The sequence below is a fragment of the Protopterus annectens genome, chromosome 3.part0 (genome assembly GCF_019279795.1).
Source record: "Protopterus annectens isolate FY-2018-M chromosome 3.part0, PAN1.0, whole genome shotgun sequence".
Lineage (NCBI taxonomy): Eukaryota > Metazoa > Chordata > Ceratodontiformes > Protopteridae > Protopterus > Protopterus annectens.
The window spans coordinates 835,009,374-835,029,459 of record NC_056731.1 but is presented as its reverse complement, the minus strand read 5'-3'; the positions used below and the strand labels follow the sequence as shown (position 1 = coordinate 835,029,459).

Below are 20,086 nucleotides of genomic sequence, written 5' to 3'. Positions count from 1 at the left end.
GGAGAGGGAGTCTGTTCCATAGATGGGGGACCTGTCAAGGCCTATCTATACTACCCTGAGCCTAAGATCTGATGGATTTGCTGCATGCTGGAGTTCAGTGGGCATCATGTGCTGTTATGTGTCCTTTCAGAATGCCATCACAATGTGCTCATGGTAAACGTGCTGATAATAATATGCCATTCCATTTACAGACTTCTCCTGGTGATATACTCAGTCACCAATTACAACATGCAGCTTCCCTATCAATGACTTAATTGGCTTGCAAACATTTCTTTCAGTCCCTGGATGCGGCACTTCAAGTTACATTCATAGCTAATACATGTTAACAAGTAAGGAATGAGACAGTGATGTGTTATGGAGGGATTCTTACAGTTGCCTGTTGTCTTCATCAGTTACTTGATTGGGGTGCATTGTCATGGTTTAATTTCTACAAATGTTTTGGGTTTATAATACCATGGCTGGAATGGACCCCATTCCTAAATCAGGGTACTAACATAGTTCATGAAATTAGTATTATTTCAGTCTTTGATGTTAGTTAACAGTGCTCTTCTCAGAACCTACATTGTGCCCAGAACGGCCTCCTCCTTTAGTTCATACTGGGTAACATGTATTAGTATCACATTTTAAATGCACCTGTAAATCCTTTTATTTCAGACCTGTTGCTCCTACTGCTGTTGGGCCTGTCTGGGATTCTTTCTTCCACATTGCTCACATTTCTGCTTGCAGATCCTGTTTTTTATGATTGTATGTCTCTCTGTATCTAAAACACACTAATTGCCATCAGTTATGGACTTGCGATGTCCAAATCTGCATCAGCTGAAGATGTGCTGAATTTGCTTAGTCCCATCTGCTCGCATAGAACTTGAGTTTAACAGTGACCTGTATCCACTGATATGCAAGACTGCACACAAGGGAGGGGCACACAAGGAAGTGGCAGTTAGCATGGAGCACAGTGGACTCTAGTACAGAATGCTTTCTCACATGGCTAGTGAGAAAGAACAGGCTCAACAACCAGGCTAGACTCACAGTAAAGGATTTTAATGGGGAACTAGGACTAATCACATTAGAATAACCAGATGTAAGAAGTCCTTGTCAGGGAAAACTATAGCCAGAACTGGGATTCCAGGAGGTCTTCTTCATATCAGGCTTTAGTCCATGGCCAGTTCCTGGAATGGCTCTGTGCTTGAGGACCAGATGGTCCCCTAAATGCAGAAGGAGAATGCACCCAGAAACTAAGAGGAATCAGGAACCCACCCTCTAGCCCCCTGGAAAGGGGGAGCATCTCAGTCTGAAGGAAAATAGAGGAGGTGACAAGGCCTACAGGACAGTGCAAATGGTATTTCCAGGTCGGGGGGGGGGTAGTGGTTTAGCCCTCTTTCTCCCAGGGAGGGAAGCAACTCCACTGCTCTTCCAGGCAATGGACTGGAAATGCTGCATAACCTTATAAGACAACCTTGCAGAAGAGCAGGTAGAAAAGACGCAGCAAAAGAAGGGGAGGTGACCAAAAGACCTCCTTCCAGGCATCAAGAGGCTGCTACTCTGCCAAGATAATTCAGAGACACATCCCTGACACCAGAGGTTTGGGTCACAGAGAACAAACTGGTGAGAGACCCATAAAAAAATCTAGCCAGTCCAGGGGCACGACCAAGTGAAACACTTAGGACGATGCTCCTAGAGCATATGTGGAAGCTCTTAATTCTTCTAGAACAGTAAGAGTTCAGGAGAATCAGCAGCAGAGAAAGGAGACCCCATTGACAAGACAGAGTTCTTAATGGTACAAAAGAAGGCACCTAGCTTTGATTGAAGCTTCTGCCCCAAAATACTGCTACTTTCAAAGGCAGCATCAGTCAGGAGTAACCTCATGTTATTCTCAAGGGGGAACAATCACAGTCAGGTCATCAGCTACAATCACATGGTATGCCTGACACACTCAAAGAGTGACTAAGTTGGGGTTACACCAGCATGGTGGTAGACAAGGGTAAGGTGAGATCCCTTCTTATCCCAGGATCATGGAAATGGACAGTCTCAAGCACAGCCAGTACCACTTCCACCAGAAAAGCCTAAAAACTGGCAGGTAATATACACAAATTTGATGGCTGTGCCTTAGCACGGGAGAAGAATATACCTTTTTTCCTGCCCACTCTCCCTCACAGGCCACCCAATCTGTTAGATAAGACAGACTGGGTGTGAGTTCATGAAGTAATTAGGGCTCATCAAGACCACTTAGACATTAGTTATGGGATATTAGACAAGATATCATCCCATTATTTTGAAGGATGATATTAGTTATTGGCCTTCCTATGCCTTGCTGCAGTGGTCTGAGAGTACCTCCGGGCTTCTGTCGTAATATCAACAAAGGCTGTCTCCAAGAGTGATCGCCTGACAATGATACCCACAGTCACAGACAAAGCCCATAAATAGCAAGAACTTATGCACCCCCAAAACCTCTCTGAAAGAGATATTGTCTCACAAAAACCTACAGAGCTCAGGGAACCCAAAGAAAGTTTTGTCTGTTGTTGAAACAAAAGCCTTCCCTAAAGACCGCCCCACTAGGGAGTCCACTAGAGAGAGAGAGAATACCAAGCTCATCACAGGTGCTGACATTTGGAGCATGCCTCTAAAAGAATTAGCACATCAGGATATGGGACAAAAGATGGATGAGTGAGGAGGAGAGGACTACATTAGGTCAAACAAAGGTATCCAACTCAGGTTCCTAGAGCTGAAGTCCCACAGCCACAAGAGTAGATCATACTAATAAGAGGTGAACAACTGTTTGATATTTCAAAGCTAGGGTATGAAATCTGGCACAGGCTCATTCTCTATCGCCTTTTCTGCCAGAACCAACTGACCCATTCCCAGGAGATAAAGCCTCATTGCTAGTGTTACTGAGCCACGTCTAGGTGACTCAAGTAGTAACACCTAGCAATGGGGTTGGGAAAACTAAGAAGCAAAATCCCCCTGGGATGCACCCTCATGATGGAAACAGGGGGGTAACAACTGTACCATACCTCAATTTCCCTGAAAATTGAACTAGAATAGGACAAAGTGCCTGCTAATTGAGTATAAGCCTCCTAACTCTGAGAGACCTAAGAAACCATATACAACAATGACCCAAGTCTAGTATGTCTAAGTGTCAAACAGTACAGCAAACAAACTTTGAGATGAAAATGCATTCCATTCACAGGCAAAAAATGAGACCTCCCACAAGTCCTACAATGATCATCTTCCTGACATTCTTCTCAAATTCATCAACAGGGCATGTATGCACAAAAATCTTTATCAGTAATAGCAAGGACTGATATCTGAAATTACATAGGGTGCAAAAAAAAAGAACTGGGTAGCACAGCGAAAGGGCATACTTACACAGCTGATTTGGATCTCACCGTGTGTTTAGTAACTGAAAAGCGTGCATTCCTAAGCATGGTTACTTCCACAAAAAATGCCAAATGCTGACTGGTGGAAAGGCTGAACCTAACCATAGGATCCATCAGCAGCCTCAGTTTTGGATCATGGAGCTAGTGTAATCTAAATGTAATCAGTTTTGCCAGTAACAATAAAATTATAGCAGCATGGTAAAAGTGTTAGACACGGGCACCGGAGACCAGGCTTTGAAGCCAATGTCCCAACTGCATAACTGGTGACCCCAAGCAAGTCATTTTCCTTGTATACTTAGGTATTCCTAGAAAAATGGACTTGAGCATTCAGATGCAAACATCTTGCTGTTAAAATACTGAAAAACTCTAATATTCATATAACTATTTTCTTTCAAATGATATAATGTGTCACTTGCCATGCCTAAACACTTTTTTGTTTTGTGTTGCATTTAGTTGATGGTGTTATGCCTTAATACTTACATGCTCTGAGGTGAATAGCACTAATGTGGGAATGGCTCCCATGCCTTTAGTTTTAACTTCAGGAAAATGTTTATAACGAGCCAGCAAAACGCTGTACAGGTTTGATATGGCACCACCTGTAAGTTAATAGAAAAAATAAATAAATTCAACATTATATTACATTTCTTCTCAGTTGTATGCTAGTAAAAAATTTAAAAACTGTTCTTTATTAAACAGTGTCACCAAAATTAAACAATTCTGAGATGCTAATTCAGTGCAGAAAATATATTATAATTATGTACATTACAATTACTCCCAGGGATTCAAAAAAAAAACACCACTGGCAGTAACAGCTGTGGCAAAAAGGAGCTGTTTACACAATACTGTAATTTTCAGTTCAGAGACATGTTAGCCATAAAGAGGAAATATCTCATTGTTGGCTAATTTGCATGTCTCTGAATCACTACTAACCATCGCGAGTGCAAAGCAGAACTTTTCTGTTGTAGTTAACACTGGTGTCCTATGCATCTCATTGGAAAAGGCATCCCCTCATTCACTGCCCCATATACATACATTCAAATACACACACACACACACACACACACACACACACACACACACACACACACACACACACACACACACACACACAAGTTGAAAGAAAGTACAGTTTTGTACCTACCATAAATGTAGATGTTCAAGTGCTAATACAGCTGCAGTAATCACATATGGGTTCTCTGCCGTTAGGCGGTCCCTCGGTCGGCCGAATTCCAAAGTCTTGGTCCGGCGTCTGTTGTTGTCGCTTTCTTTCCTGACGTCAGTGCGACAGGGGTATATAAGACACAGCCGACGCCATTTTCTTCAGTCTTTCTTGCCCCAGGTGTCAGGTGCCCCCAAAAGGAAGGTAATACATAAATTATAAATATAATCATGCAATGCAATGTAATCAAAAAACAGTAGTTGCAAGCAAATACACCATTGAAGGATAACCCAGACAGGTTGTATGAAGAGGTGTTAGCCACTAGGCCTTTACCAAGAGGGGAAGGAGGGAGGGAAACCTGTACTGCAGCTGTATTAGCACTCGAACATCTACATTTATGGTAGGTACAAAACTGTACTATGTTCATCGTGCATACAGCTGCATTAATCACATATGGGTAGAATCCCAAAGCTACGCACAGGGTGGAAGGCACTAGGTTGAACTAGGAGGAGCCAGAATGCCCTGCAACACAACAGTGGCAAAGCCTGCTCTAGTTTTGGAGTATAAAGGCAGGTGGTAGTGTTTTGTGAAGGTATGCACAGAACTCCAAGTGGCTGCCTCCAAAATATCTTTGGTAGGGACTCCTCTGAGGAAAGCTGTAGAGGTAGCAGTGGCCCTTGTGGAGTGGGATTTGATGCCTGTAGGAACAGATTTGCCATGAAAGGAGTAACAAAAACGTATGCAGTGGCCTATCCATTTTGAAATAGTCTGTTTGGAAATTGCCTTCCCTTGAGCTCCTACAGCATAGGACACAAAGAGTTATTCTGATTTCCTGAAAGGCTTTGTTCTGTCCAAATAGTAACGTAGCTGTCTATGGATGTCTAAAGAATGTAGCAGCCTTTCCCCTTTGTTTTGAGGATTGGGGTAAAAGGTAGGTAAGTGTATGGCCTGATTTAAAGCTACCCTGGATACTACCTTAGGCATAAATGACGGGTTGGTTCGTAGGGAAACCCTGTCCTGATGGAAGATGAGAAAGGGCTGCACAGCCATGAGGGCTTGCAGTTCCAAAACCCTACGAGCTGAGGTAATGGCCAGGAGGAAAGCTGTTTTCCAGGACAAATATTGCAAATGTGCTGAGGCAGCTGGTTCAAAGGAAGGCAATGTTAATTTTTCTAGAATGTAATTAAGGTCCCAGGCTGGTATTGGTTGTTTCCTTGGGGGTCTTATATTCTTAGCCCCTCTGAGGAACTGTCTTAAGAGTGGGTGAGAGAATAAGGATGGATCAGTGTCGTATTCTGCAGAAATGGCTGAGGCATGAATTTTGATGGAGGAAAATGAAAGTCCACTGTTGAACAGCTCAGCTAGATACTGCAATATCTGAGGTAAATTCAGTTTTCTAGGATCCTGGCCTTTTTTCTCATTCCAAGCGCAAAACCGTTTCCATTTAGTGGAGTAAGCCTTTCTAGTAGATGGCCTTCTGGCCTCCAAAATGACTTCCTGCACCTCTTTGGAGAGTAGGATCTGTTGTGGTGTTAAGGAATTTTCCATGCAGCCAGATTGAGTGTTTTCAGCTGACTGTGAAGAGTTTTGTAGCTGTGCTGAGTCAATAGAAGAGGCATTAGAGGTAAGGTCCAGGGAGGAGTATGTATTAGGCTCCTCAGTAGTGGGTACCAGTGTTGTCTTGGCCAGTCTGGTGCAATCAGTATCATCTTCGGTCTGTCTGCTCTTGCTTTCAAGAGCACCTTGGGCAGAAGAGGCAAAGGAGGGAAGGCGTAAACTGTCCGTGCTGCCCAACTGAAAGAAAGGGCGTCCACTCTCCAGGCCTTTGGATGGAAGGTCCTTGAGCAGAACTTTGTCAATTGATGATTCCTGTGGGAGGCAAAGAGATCTATGTCTGGCCTTCCCCACGCTTGGACTATCTTTGTAAACACTTGAGGATGCAACTTCCATTCGCGTGGGTCTGTCATATTTCTGCTTAGATTGTCTGCCAGTGTGTTTTCTAATCCTGGCAGGTACTGTGCTTGAAGTTCGATTTGCCATTCCAGAGCCAGGTTCCAAAGTGACATGGCTAGCCTGCACAGGGGGTATGAATGTGTTCCTCCTTGTTTGTTTATGTACCACATTACTGTGGTGTTGTCTGTTCTTATCAATAATTGTCCTGGATGCAGGAGGTCCTTGAAAGCTGTAATTGCATTTATCACTGCTAGCATTTCCTTTTGATTGATGTGAAGGTGCTTTTCCTTTTGGGACCATTTGCCCTGAATGCACCTGTCTGTCATGTGTGCCCCCCAGGCATAGTCTGAGGTGTCTGTTGTGATGACTTGATTTGCTTGAGGCTTGCAGAATGGTAGACCTGTGTTTGTTTGACATGCTTGGGCCCACCATAGAAATTCCTTTTGCAAACATGGAATTATTGGTATTATTGTTTCCAATCTGTGGCTGTGTTGAGACCATAGGCTTTTTAGATACCATTGAAGTTTCCTCATATGCAACTTTGCACATGGGATTAGAAGTATGCAAGATGCCATGAAACCCAGAGCCTGCAGGATTTTCCTTGCAGTTAGCCTGGTACAATTTGCTAGTATTTTGAAGTACTGAGTTAGTTGCCCTTGTTTTTCTGGCGTAAGATAGGCCATCTGGGTGTTTGTGTCCAAGTTGGCACCCAGGAAAATTATTTTCTGAGATGGTGTTAGCCTGGATTTCTCTTTGTTGACTGTATATCCCAGAGAATTCAATAACCGTGTTACATAAGCCAGATGTTCCAGAAGTATGTGCTTGCTGTCCGCTTGGATCAGGCAATCGTCCAAATAAGGGTAAATTTGTATACCTTGAAGTCTGCAGTAGGCAATTACTGATGCCAGGCATTTCGTGAATACTCTGGGCGCAGTAGATAAGCCAAAGGGCAATGCAGAGAATTGATAGTGGATTGAACCTGCAAGAAATCTGAGGTATCTTCTGCAGCTTTGTCTGATTGGGACATGCAGGTATGCCTCCTTGAGGTCCAATGTTACCAGCCAAAACTCCTTGCCCAGCATGGGAAGAAGCTGCTGTAAGGTGAGCATCTTGAATTTTGGTACGAGTAAAAATGTGTTTAGGATGGATAAGTCCAAAATGGGCCTCCAGTCGGTTCCTTTCCTTGGTACCAGGAATAGTCTGGAATAAAAACCTTGACCTTGCTCGTGAGTGGGTACCTTTTGAATTGCTTTCATGTCCATGAGCTTTGAAAGTTGTATTTGAGCCTCTGCCCTTTGATTGTGTGGCAGTTTCGGCATGCCTCTCATTTTTGGAAGAGTGTGAAAATGAAATCTGTAGCCTCTGTTTATAATGTCCAGAATCCATTTGTCTATTGTGATAATATGCCAATTTCTTGTAAATAATGCCAGTTTTCCTCCCAAGGGTGCTGCCCGCTGAGACTTGCTTGGCATGAAAAGGGGGAAGTCATTGGGTTTGTTTCCTGTATTGTTGTGCACTGTCTTCGCCACCTCTTGGTGGTGGAGTTTGCCATTGTCTGCCTCTATATGATCCTTGAGATTGTCCTCTGCCCCTTGTGCATCTGTATCTACCTCTTTGGGGCTTGTCCGTGGCTGGAAAGGACCAGTTTTTTGAAGGCCAATTTCTGCTAAAACGTGGTGGTTGAACATGTAGAAAAGCCTTGACAGTTTGCATAGATTTAGCTTTTTCTTCCATTTTCCATAGTATCTCCTCAGCATTAGTACCAAATAATACATCCTTTTGTAAAGGAGCATCTAGTAGTTTAGCTTTAACATGATCAGGCAAGGTTTGTTCCCTAAGCCAGGCATGCCTACGAATTACTGATCCTGTGACAGCAGCTCTACTTGAGGCCTCTAGAGCATCATAGCCACATTGTAAGGTGTGTTTACCCACTTGTTCTGCACTATGCATCATATCCTGCAACTCCTTCAGATCTGGTTGTTCAGGTTGTGACATTTTATTCCTTAATTGTGATAACAGAAACTGCTGATATTTAAGCATATGGAACTGACAATTTAAGGCCCTCATGACTAGGGTGGCCGAGGTATATACCTTTTTTCCCCACCTTTCTAAGGATCTAGACTCTCTTTCGGAAGGTAGTGGATTCTTAGCAGTAGAGACCTTCATTCCCTTGGGGCCTTGAGAAATGGTTTCAGGGTCAGCATTATGGCTTTTGTAAAGAAATTGGTGTGCGTTAGGAACTCTGTAGTACCTATCAGGCTTGACTGGGGCAGGAGGCAGGGAATCCGGATTAAGGCAAGCCTCTGAATAAATATCATCAAGTATGTCCAAGACAGGAGGTATAGCCAGAGGTCTGTGCTGAGGTAACAAAAGAAATTCCCTAAGTCTTTTCTTGGAATCAGAAAAGTCTTGGCCTTCCCAATGGAAGTGTTCCCTCAAGGTGTGCAAGGTTTCCCCAAAAGAAAAATCCTCTGGGGGAGATACAGAAGGAATGGACTGCTCTGCATCCGAATCTTCATAAGGGGAGTACGAGTGTTCCTCTTCATCAGGAAGTTCTGAAATAATGGAGCCCTGGTCAGAAGAGGGAGAATCTTCTTCCACTCTGGGTCTCTTGTCTGGAGGGGGTTGGGAACCCCTGATAAGAGTAATTAAATCCTCAGCCATTTTCAGCATCTGCTTTTTAGGCATGGGGCCTGGAGATGGGCCCTGTGCAACAGGCCTCTTGGGATGCATGGCTGATTTGGACTTTGTAAAGGCCTTAATGGAAAAGGAAGATGAGGGTCTAAAGACACCATGGATGGAAGTGGACTTGTCCACATTAGGAGGCTCAACACTCACAGTGGCTTCAGTGGTTGTAGTCTGGGTATGGGCCGAGGTACCTGCGGTCTCGGGTACAGAAGACACCGCCAAAGAAGTGTCGTTGGTAGTCAGGTACTGCATAGGCGTCTCACTGAGAACCGGACCACGTGTAACCGGTTTTGGCGTGGTGTCAGTGGAGACCGCGGACCTTGCGTGTCGGTCCTTGTCCTTGCATTTTTTGGACAAAACAGTAGTCAGAGTCTCCGACAACATTTTATAATCAAAGGCTGTACCAAAATAGTGTTGGGCGAACTCCGCCCGACGCTTAATAGTTCGTTTATTGAAAGTAGCGCAAAAGCGACAGCCCGAGACGTCGTGGTCTGGGCCTAAACAAGGTATGCAGAGGGAATGGAAATCCTTATGCGGTATTTGCTTCCCACAAGAAATACAATTGTTAACTTTTTCTGACATCAGTCTGAGGCAAGAAAAATTTCCCCAACGGGGTACTTAGCTTTAAAGAAGACTTCGGTTTCCAATTAATCATAAATTCAGGAGCTGGCCGACCGGCACTTGCGAACTGCTTCTGCTTCGGCAAAAAAGACTGAAGAAAATGGCGTTGGCTGTGTCTTATATACCCCTGTCGCACTGACGTCAGGAAAGAAAGCGACAACAACTGACGCCGGACCAAGACTTTGGAATTCGGCCGACTGAGGGACCGCCTGACGGCAGAGAACCCATATGTGATTACTGCAGCTGTATGCACGATGAACATCATCCCCAATGTCTCTTCTTATTTTTCTGTCCCTACCCTCAGTAAATCACAGATCCTTACAGTCATTTGCTAATGCCAGGCATTAACGTTTCGTTCTTCTTGCTGTTCATCATGATGCTAGACATGCTGTCCTATTGACTTTTTAAGTGAATCCAAATAATACTTAAAGTCTCCCTTGTATCGACTAGTGTTCCACCCATCTTTGTCCTGAAGCCTCCCCCCACATGGACACAGACCCATCCCTCTTAACTGGCTATCCCTAATTTTTCAAGATGACCCACTCTTGCCTCTTGTATGTGCCCTCTCCCTCATAACTCAAGAACTATTGCAGTCACTGAATAACACTAGAGATCAGAGTGTCACACTTGTTAATATGATTAAAAAAAAACATTAAACAAACAAAACTGGGTAATGCTAACTGATGAATTATTGTAATAGATTAAAGCTGCTGATGCTGCTGCATTGTATGTCCAGGCTGCAGGACTGGAAACCTTTTCCCCCTTTCACTTTATTATTTATTTATTTATTTTTTTGTAAGACATTACATTACTTCCAGTATCTGTTGCTGGTGAACAGGACTAATATTTTCTGTGTAATTTGTGAGAGAACAAGCTTTGAATCTTCTTTCGTGCCTTTAGGGCATGCTATCAAGCCTTCTTCCTGATATCTATTGTTAACTCTGCCTCAAGTCTTTCAAGTTGCAAAACGTTTTTTCTTTTGCATCTAAACCAAGCTATAAAGAGTAATCCCTGGGGTATAGTATTCGCCAAACAATGCTGCAGGACTTGCTCATTAGTCTAGAGGAGTGTGGAGGTATGATAGGCCCATACACACACTCATACACACATTCATGCATACACACAGCAACACACATTCAGAGCACTCCCCCATCGGATCACAAACACACACATACACAGACACACACACACACACACACACACACACACACACACACACACACACACACACACACACACTCCTACCCTACATAAGCCCTAGCTAGCTCCTCTACTAAAACCTCCAGGTAGACACACATTCAGACATACACCCACACGCACACATATGCAGCACCCCCCCCCCACTCACAAAAATATGCCCCAATTCTACCTGTCCACTAAACTCCCTGGCACTTACCTCTCACATGATGGGTAAGCACAAGCTTTTGGCTGTGTTCATTAACACAAGTAGCTGTGTTACTTTACACAGCCGAGCAGTTCATAAATGTCTTATCACAGACATTTCTAGTGGAAAGCACATAGCTAATTAATGGGGTCTGTATTATATCAGCGAACACTTAACTTAGAGAATGCTGTATAATCGACCCAAATATGTCGAAACACCAAAATGCCGAACACACGGAACAGCAATTTTTTTCAAAGGGAAAAATTCACTGCTCTGTTAAAAAAAAAAAAAAAAAAAAAAAAAAAAAAACACAAAATAAAGTGGGAGGCTTTGCTCCCCACACCCTCTGATGTGGGGGGCTATGCCCCCCAACACACACCCTACTTAAATATACCAACTCCGACATTGCATCACAGTGGAGGAAATGGCAAAGTCCCGAAAATGGCCCAGTGATTTTTTTTCCCTGGGAAAAAAAATCACTCTTCCGTGCTTTCAGGATTTCACCATTTCGAATAAAAGGAGTCGATTAAACAGCGTTTGCTATTTTAAGCATTCGCTGATTTAATAGGAACCCAATTAATGTAGGTAACTCTCTCGTAATGCCTTATCAGTATTTAGCATGGCCTCAGAGACACCCCAGTGTGGTGCTGTGTAACTTCAATCTGAAGCACTATGGTGGGGTATCTCTGAATCAGAAATGGTTACTGCGAGGTGTACACTTCTTGTATACCTCATGGTAACCTTTCTGAATCTGGCTCACTGTCTCTATAGCTCTAGGGCTAGGCGTTACCATTTTCTGTCTTCTCCTGGGTTTCTGAAGACTACCAATGAGTTATTTTTCCTAGAATAATCTCTGATCATGTTTTATAGTGCTCCAATTTAATATGCACGACACAGTATTCTGCCTCCCCCAAGATTTAGTCCTAAGGTTTCTAATTTATTTTATAGGTATCTGTGAATGGATAAATAAATACTGGGAAAATGTTGAATAATCTTCTACATGTTCATAGAACTGCTCGCTTTGAGATAATACATTGTCAGGCACTTAATACAGCTGGATTACAGATATAAATGGAATGCCAAAACAAGTTGGATTTTATTTTTATTTTACAATTGTTAACCAAGAAAGTTAGACTGGACACAGGTCCTTTTTCAGTGGAGGCCTGGGGAGAAAGGCTCCAGTAATACAATAAATTCAAAATACAAATTCAAAATACAACTAAAAGTTAAATATACATAAGCATATAAGAAAGTAAAGAGTATATTAGAGAAAATAACAAGATTCACAAATGTGTATAGCTAAAGCAACAGTGATAACTACAGACTAGACAGTAGTTAACAAGCCTACAGGAGGTATCTAGTTTGATAGCAGAATATGAGAATACATAATGAATACAGTTAAGAAAAACACTGACATGATACATCATCCTGAGCTAGTTTATTACACATCATCTTGAGCAAATTCCTATTTAGCGATACAGAAGGCTATTACCATGCAGATGTAGTTGGTGCTAATGAAGCAATATTTTATATAATTTTAATTTTAAAACAATAATTTTCAGTGAGACTAAGTAAAGTCTAACCAGGAGTGTTGCGGGAGCATAGCCAGGTGTCTGATAGGTGTGACCTTAGGAGCTTTTTAAATTGTACAATAGAGCTGTTTGATGTATTTAAGGTTGGTAGCTTATTCCAAGTTTTAGGAATGTAGTTAAAGAAGAGTGAATTCCAAGCATGGTTGTTGGCTTTGGTAGTATCTAGAAAGAGTAGGTTACTGGAGCGGAGACATCAGGTACTGGTGTATGGGAGTATAATATTTTGGAGAACAGGGGCTTTATCAGGTCAGGGGAGAATTTTCTGTACAAAGGTTAGCTGGTTAAAGTGTAGAATCTGAGGAAGGTCAAGCCAGTTCAGTTGTTTAAGAGATAGACAGTGATGTGACCTATAGGAGGCATTAGTTGCAAACTTTGCTGTTTTATTACAGCAGGATTCCACTTTGATTAAATCTGTTTTGTGAAGGTTGCTTGGTATTGGGGAGGCATCGAGGAGAGTTACTAAGAGGTGTGTACAGGCTAAAGCAGCTTTTGTGTTTCTTGCTAGAAATTGTTTGCTTTTATATAGGAGACCTAGTTTCTTGTGGACCTTTTTAATGGTTTGGGCTATGTGTATATCAAATTTATGGTTATTGTTCATTTCTACCCTAAGTAGTTTAGTGTGTGTTATTGGGGTGAGCATAGTTTTATTTATGGACAAGATGGTAAATGGCTGTGAAGCTGAAGAGGATCTTGTTGGGCTGTGGCAAAAAGGAGTTGGACTAAAGAGTAGGAGCTTAGTTTTGTTGGGATTCAGAATGAGTTGGGAGTTAGTGAGCCATGTTTCAACAGAAAGGAAGGAATCTTGGGTAATGGTATGGAGGTCTTCTAGTGTGGAGACTGCACATATTAGGATGGAGTCATCGGTGTATTGTACTACAGAGGCGTGTGGTGTGGAGGTGCTGAGCTGGTTGGTGAATATAGAGAAGAGTAAAGGTCCAAGTATGGAGCCTTGTGGAACCCCTAAGAGAAGTGTGAGCAGACGGGAGAGTTGGTTTGGACACTGGACAGCTTGCAGACCCCCTGCTAGGTAGCTTTGGAACCATGTGATACTAGAATTACTAAAGTTTAGGGTGGAGAGAATATTAATGAGTTTATTGTGATCTGCCATGTCAAAGGCTTTGGAAAGGTCCAAGAATATAGTAGATACATATCGTCTATTGTTTCTATGTTGGTTAACAATATTGGTAAAGGACATTAGTGTAGCCGGCAACTCAGCACATAAAAATCTACTGCCAATCATTAGCGGACGGGAGTTCCACTGTGGCGACCCCTAACTGGGAAAAGCCAAAAGACTCAACAACATTTGTGTAGTAATGGTGCTATGAAAGGCATGAAAGCCATGTTGGGTGTGTGATAGTAGTTTGTGTGTGAAAAGGTAGTTAATTAGTTGGGTATGCACTACTCTTTCAAGCATTTTGGATAAGGGAGATAGGATGGCAATATGCCTATAATTTATAAAATCTGTGGAATTACCTCCTTTATGCAGTGGTAGAATATGGGAGGTTTTCCAAATACTACGTACATGGCTTTCAGATATTGACCGGTTGAGGAGTTTGGCTACTGGATAGGCTACAGCTTCATCTGCAATTTTTAGAAAGTTTACCAATATTGTTATCTGCGGCTAGAGAGGTTAGTTTCAGTTTTTGAAGTGACTTTTTTATTGATTTAACAGGTACTGAATTTAAGCTAAAGTAGGGGATATTGTTTTGGGAGATGATGCTGTGTTGAGGGGAAGGGGTGGAGTTGCTGATGCTGGCTTGAGAGTTAGGAAGGGCTTGAATAGTTTCTGTGAAGTATTTATTGAACTGGGTTACTAAGTTGTCAGAATTGTTAGTTGTTGTAGGGTTAGGGGTAGCTGATTTTCCTGGGTGAAGTATGTTATTAATTGCAGCCCAGAATTTCTTTGGGTGTTTTGAGTGTTATTCTGAATATTGTGGTAATAGATGATTTTGCCAGACCTTACTATTTTTTTTATTTTGTTACGTAGTTCTATGTATGTTTGTTTTGTCATTTGAGGTTTATTTTTTGAAATTGTTCCCATACCTTGTTTCTAGCCTTTAGTAGGGATCTGCATTCCTTAGTTAGTCAGGGTGTGTAACTGGATTTAATTCTAATAGATCTAACGGGTGCGTGGTAGTTAAGTATATCTGGGAAACTAGTACTGAAGCTCCCACTGCATCTTCTAGAAGTAGCTGTTTTAGTGAATCTCAGTTGCAACTATTTAGTGCAGAGATGAAACTGTTACGGTTGAAGGTTTTTTTTTTGTTTCTGATTAGGTGGAAAGTGGTCTGGATGGGTTGGTGAGAACACGTTCAAAGAAAAAAGACTGACTGATGGTCACTTAGGCTGTCTGGGAGACAGCCTGTTTGAGATGCTAAGGAGGGGTTGCTAACCAAAATCCACTCAAGGATTGACTGTAGTTTGGAAGATTTATCAGTCATTGTAGGGAATGTAATTAGTTGGGTGAACCCGTGAATGTCTGTATGGGCTGAGGGATTATGTGAGGAGCAGACAAGCCAATCAATATTGAAGTCACCCAACAATATTGTTTCTTGTGGTAGGGATGTAGGGATCCAATGAAGTAAATTTTGAAGAGTGGGAATATTTCTTCCTGGTGGAATATAGCCCCCCTATGATGTTGATGTGATTTCTTGGGTTAATTTTTAATTTGGCAAATATGAGTTCAGAGTTGTCAAAGTCAGGGGGAGATATGTCTATGTGATCAAGTATTAGGTAATTTTTGAATAGGATTGCAACTCCCCCAACCTTTCTTGTTATCCTATCTTTACGGAGAATATTATATCCAGGAGCTCTTATTTCATTGTTGTTATTGTTGGGTTTTAGCCATGTTTCAGTTAATATTACTGTATCTGGGGAGTACAGAGAGAGTAGGGCATGCAGGTCATGAATTTTGTTTACAATACTCCTGACATTTATCTTAAGGAGGAGTAGGTGTAGGTATTATAGAAAAATGTACATCAGGAAATTACAATAAATATATTTGATTATATAAAACACTGTAGCAAAACAATCCCTCTGATTTTGCAGTAACATAGTAAGGAATATGTTTATTCATACAAGAATTTTGTACATTGGAATGTAGAACAGGATATTTTTTTTCTGAATTTCTGTCTATACGATTTCCAAAATAATTGCAGTCAGTTTATGCAATTTTATGCAAATTTCTGGTTACCATAACCCTATTTATAGTCTCACACAAGACATTTCCCCACAGGAACAACGGGATTGCATATCTCAGTATGATAGCAGTGACTACAGGTTTATTTTTCCTACTTTAGATTTTCGGACCTTACAGGCTATATCTTTGTACTTCACCAATTCTACCAATGTGTTCAGGAGTGTACAGCTTCTGTGGGGTTTTATTCAATCAGAAGCTACTGGAAGTAATCCTTCCATCTGTTGTTGATGTCCTCTGGACTGGTGAATAGATTACTGCTGGCATCCATTATGAATGGTGTTTGATGGAACCTTCTTTATCTTTCTGTCTTCGTTTTATAACCAATATTTTATAAGCATTAAAGAGGATTCAGCAGTAAGAAGTGTAACAATGCTGACCACTGTCTCTTTCTCCTTTCCTTTTGGCTTTAAATCCTATTTTAATGGAAATTAAATCTGCAAAGTAAATCAGGCCCATAACTGTTACAGAGTTCAGCAATAAATTTATATTGTATGTAGATGATTTAATGCTGACAGTTGAATCAGCAGCATCCTCTTGTTAAAGCTAGAACAACAGATACAACAGCTTAGGGAGTACATGATAAATCTGAACAAGAATAAAATTCTAGTGTTTGGTTCAGATTCTGCTACTCATTATCCGGCTCAAATGTTTAATTCATTAAAGACCCTTAGATGGCATTATACAACCTCATTAACTGATTCAAATCAACAGCAAACCTCTGTGTGTATATCAGTTAAAAAAACAAAATTAACACAAAAATGATTTACTGCAAATGTTGCCATAATACTAAGAAAGGACTTTGTGAAGTTAAAAAACACACACATAATTTATTTTGTTAAAATTCATCTTCCTCTATGTTACTACTGGTATGCGAAAAAGTCAGACACGTCTGGCATACTTCTTTGAGTTCTATGGCCTATGTCAATGGTCAGTTAGATAGAGACACAAATAATGTAGAACCAGGCTACTATGCTATGATACTAGGTATGAAAGGGTGTTGGTTCTTGTCTTGGCATGAACTAAATGATTTTTTTAGTAGCAGGTTTTCTTGCTTCCTTTAATATCTGCTGCATTTCCTTGGAAAATGGGTGCCTAAAAGGTGTGAAAAATGTATCATCCAGGCAGTTAGTTGAAGTCCCAGGTTACATTGGCTAGTCTGCATAGAGGATAGGATCTGGTTCCGCCATGTTTGCTTATGTCCCACATCACTGTGGTGTTGTCTGTAAACACATGTAAAGATCCTGAGGACCACAGGGGATTGCTTGTGCATTTTGGTTGTTGTTTCTCTTTTAAAGACCCTGCACTTTTATCCTCATTCACACTGCTCTCCAACAAAGTCTCAGTGGTCTGTAGTTACAGACTGTGCTGGAACTGGAAGCAAAAACAGAAAACATGGATTCTGATAAAAATGGTCTCTTCATGAAATAATCTCCCTTTTCACAACCCCAAAACTGGAATCTGGAATATCAGGGACTATTCATGTTGGGATCATACAGATTTTAGATACCATTAAATTTTTCTCATGTGGCCTCTTGCCAGAGGACTCATGAGAATCCTAGATGTCAATAGACCCAGAATCCTGAGAAATTCATGGGCTGTGACAACAGTCTGAATGGCAAACCCAGGAATAGATCTAGATAAAGATCTATCTTTTCCTGAAGAAGAAAAGCTCTTTGAACTGAGGTATATAGAAGACACACATGGAAAACAATCGTGTGAGGAGTTAAGCAAGGTTTTTATATGTTCTCCTGGAACCCCAATCTGTATAGATCTTCACCAAAGTGAGAAATTCCTGACACTTTCAAAAAAGACTCTGTACAGATAAGCAAGCCATTTAAATAAGGAAAATTTGAAATATCTTGCAGTCTGCAGTAGGCTATTACTGGAGCTAGACACTTGTAAATAACCCTTGGAACAGTGAATAGATGAAAGGGAAATGCAGACAACTGATAGTGTGATCCACACATGGAAACCTTAAGAAACATCTGAAATCTGGATCTATAGGAATATGACAATAAACATCTTTTAAAATCTAAGGTTGTGTGAAAAATCAAAAAGGAAATACCCAAAGCAGGTCTCCATGAATCTTCTTTCTTTGGCTCCAGAAGAAACATTCTTGAATAAAACCCCTTTCCTAACTGAGAAGTGTGTCCACTTCTACCACTCTCTGAGGCAACAGGTGTTGCATGACAGGAGGGAAAAGAGGAGCATGGTCTGGTGGATTAGGGGGATTCCCTTGAAAAGGAGGGGGAGAGTCCAACTGCCATCTGTAACCTTGATGAATTACTTTCAGAATCTATCTGTCTGAAACTATTTGTTGCCAAAGAGAGAAATAGAGGTTCAAACTTTCTGGAAGGATTAAAGATTTCCCAAGCTGTGAATGGTGGGAAGAAAATCTTTTACATAGTCATTCGGACTTATGAGAATGTTCTTTGTTCTGGTGGAGGGGGGGGGGGTCCTCCCTGATATGTATATGTATGTGTGTATATATATATATATATATATATATATATATATATATATATATATATATATATATATATATATATATACACACATTTGTTTGCTTATCAGCAGCTTGCTGTGTTTTCTTATTTTAAATTTCTTCACAAGCTTGCAGAAAAAAGGCTGAAAAATCTGAGAAATTCCTTGAATCAGCTTATCTCTCACATTACTCTCCAGCTGCAATAAATCATATTACATCTTCAAAGACAATAAAATGTTATGTTGCCACTGAAAAACCTGCTTCATTCTAGCAACAGTTTTATAAATACTGAATCCTTCTAAGGGACTGGCAGAAGCCACAAGTTCCTCAGAACCAGAAACCAGAGGACAGGAAAAAAAGCCCCTTCACAGTCATTTTAGGGTTCAAAATTTTAAATCTCTTCAGAAAATGAAGAATCCATTATTCCCTTTCCAGAAACAGGTAAAGTGGAAGAGTTAAGTGCCTGAGCTAAGCCCAATAAATTACCAATGTCCAAAGTTACTGATATAGGAGAAGTCCTGTGTATATGTTTTTGCTTCTTGTTGACAGGAATTTCTAAAGAAGCAGACTTACTTTTGTCATGTAAAACCTCCCTAGGGAAAGGCAGAGAGTTATGCCATGCTCCTTCCTCCAGAGTTAAGAATAGTGATTCTCTCTTGCCCTCCAAGGGCACTTCAACAGCTGTACAGGATGTTATTTAACCCTGGTCATAGTGGCCATATGGACTACATGATAGGGAGCCAAGGAAAAAGATGAATGTTTTGAGAAATCAGAAATTACCTCAGCAGAGTAACCCATCTATGGCTGAAACACTTTAGCAGCCTGCTGAGATGACAAAAGCTGTTCATTTATTTTCTTATTTTCTTATTTTTTGCGGCTGATACAAGACAGAAAGAAGGAACCAGTAGGCTGTTGCATGGTAAAGCTGAAAAAATGCTTTATTCCCAGTGAAGTCTGGAAGCAGCAGAAGTTAAAAAGCACAGTTGTGTACACTTACCATAAATGTAGATGTTCGACTGTATTCACTGGTTATCTGCCTGCAGGTAGCCCTTAGCTGGCCTGAATATCAAAGTCTTGGATTCCTGCATCAGATTCTGTCTCTTCTTCCATGACGTCAGGTCATCGGGGGTATAAAACATGCAGCCAACGCCATTACATCAGTTTTTCTTGCCTCAGATGTCAGGTGGTTCCATAATGGAAAGCAATTATATGTTAGGTTACACCTCCAACAAAAAGCAAATATACCAGAAAGCTGAAATACACTAAACAAGAAGAAATGTATAGCCAAGAAAAGTCAGGGGGCTGGAGGGAGGATAACCAGGACTGCAACAGTGAATACACTCGAACATCTACATTTATGGTAAGTGTACACAACTGTACTATGTTCTTCGTATTTCACTGTTGCAGTCATTACATTTGGGTTTATTCCCAAAGCTAAGGAAGGGAGGAGGACGTTAGAGAGCAGTAGGACCAGCTATTAAGCCCTGCAAAACTGCAGTGGCAAAACCAGCTCTGGATTTAGAAAAAAAAGGCATGTGGTAATGCTTGGTCAAGGTATGTACAGAACTCCAGGTAGCAGCTTCTAGGATGTCCCTGGTAGGGACACCTCTGAGAAAGGCTGTAGAGGTAGA

General features: G+C 41.3%; 1 protein-coding gene across 2 annotated transcripts in view; it reads right to left on the bottom strand.

The window, feature by feature from the left end:
• LOC122796581 (glutamate decarboxylase 1-like) overlaps positions 1-20,086 on the bottom strand; it is a 1,347,171-nt gene that overhangs the window by 417,149 nt on the left and 909,936 nt on the right. For both annotated transcript variants that reach the window (XM_044065171.1, XM_044065170.1), the window contains exon 6: positions 3,855-3,970. In XM_044065171.1, the coding sequence (XP_043921106.1) occupies positions 3,855-3,970 (116 nt within the window). The remainder of the gene's footprint in view (positions 1-3,854; positions 3,971-20,086) is intronic.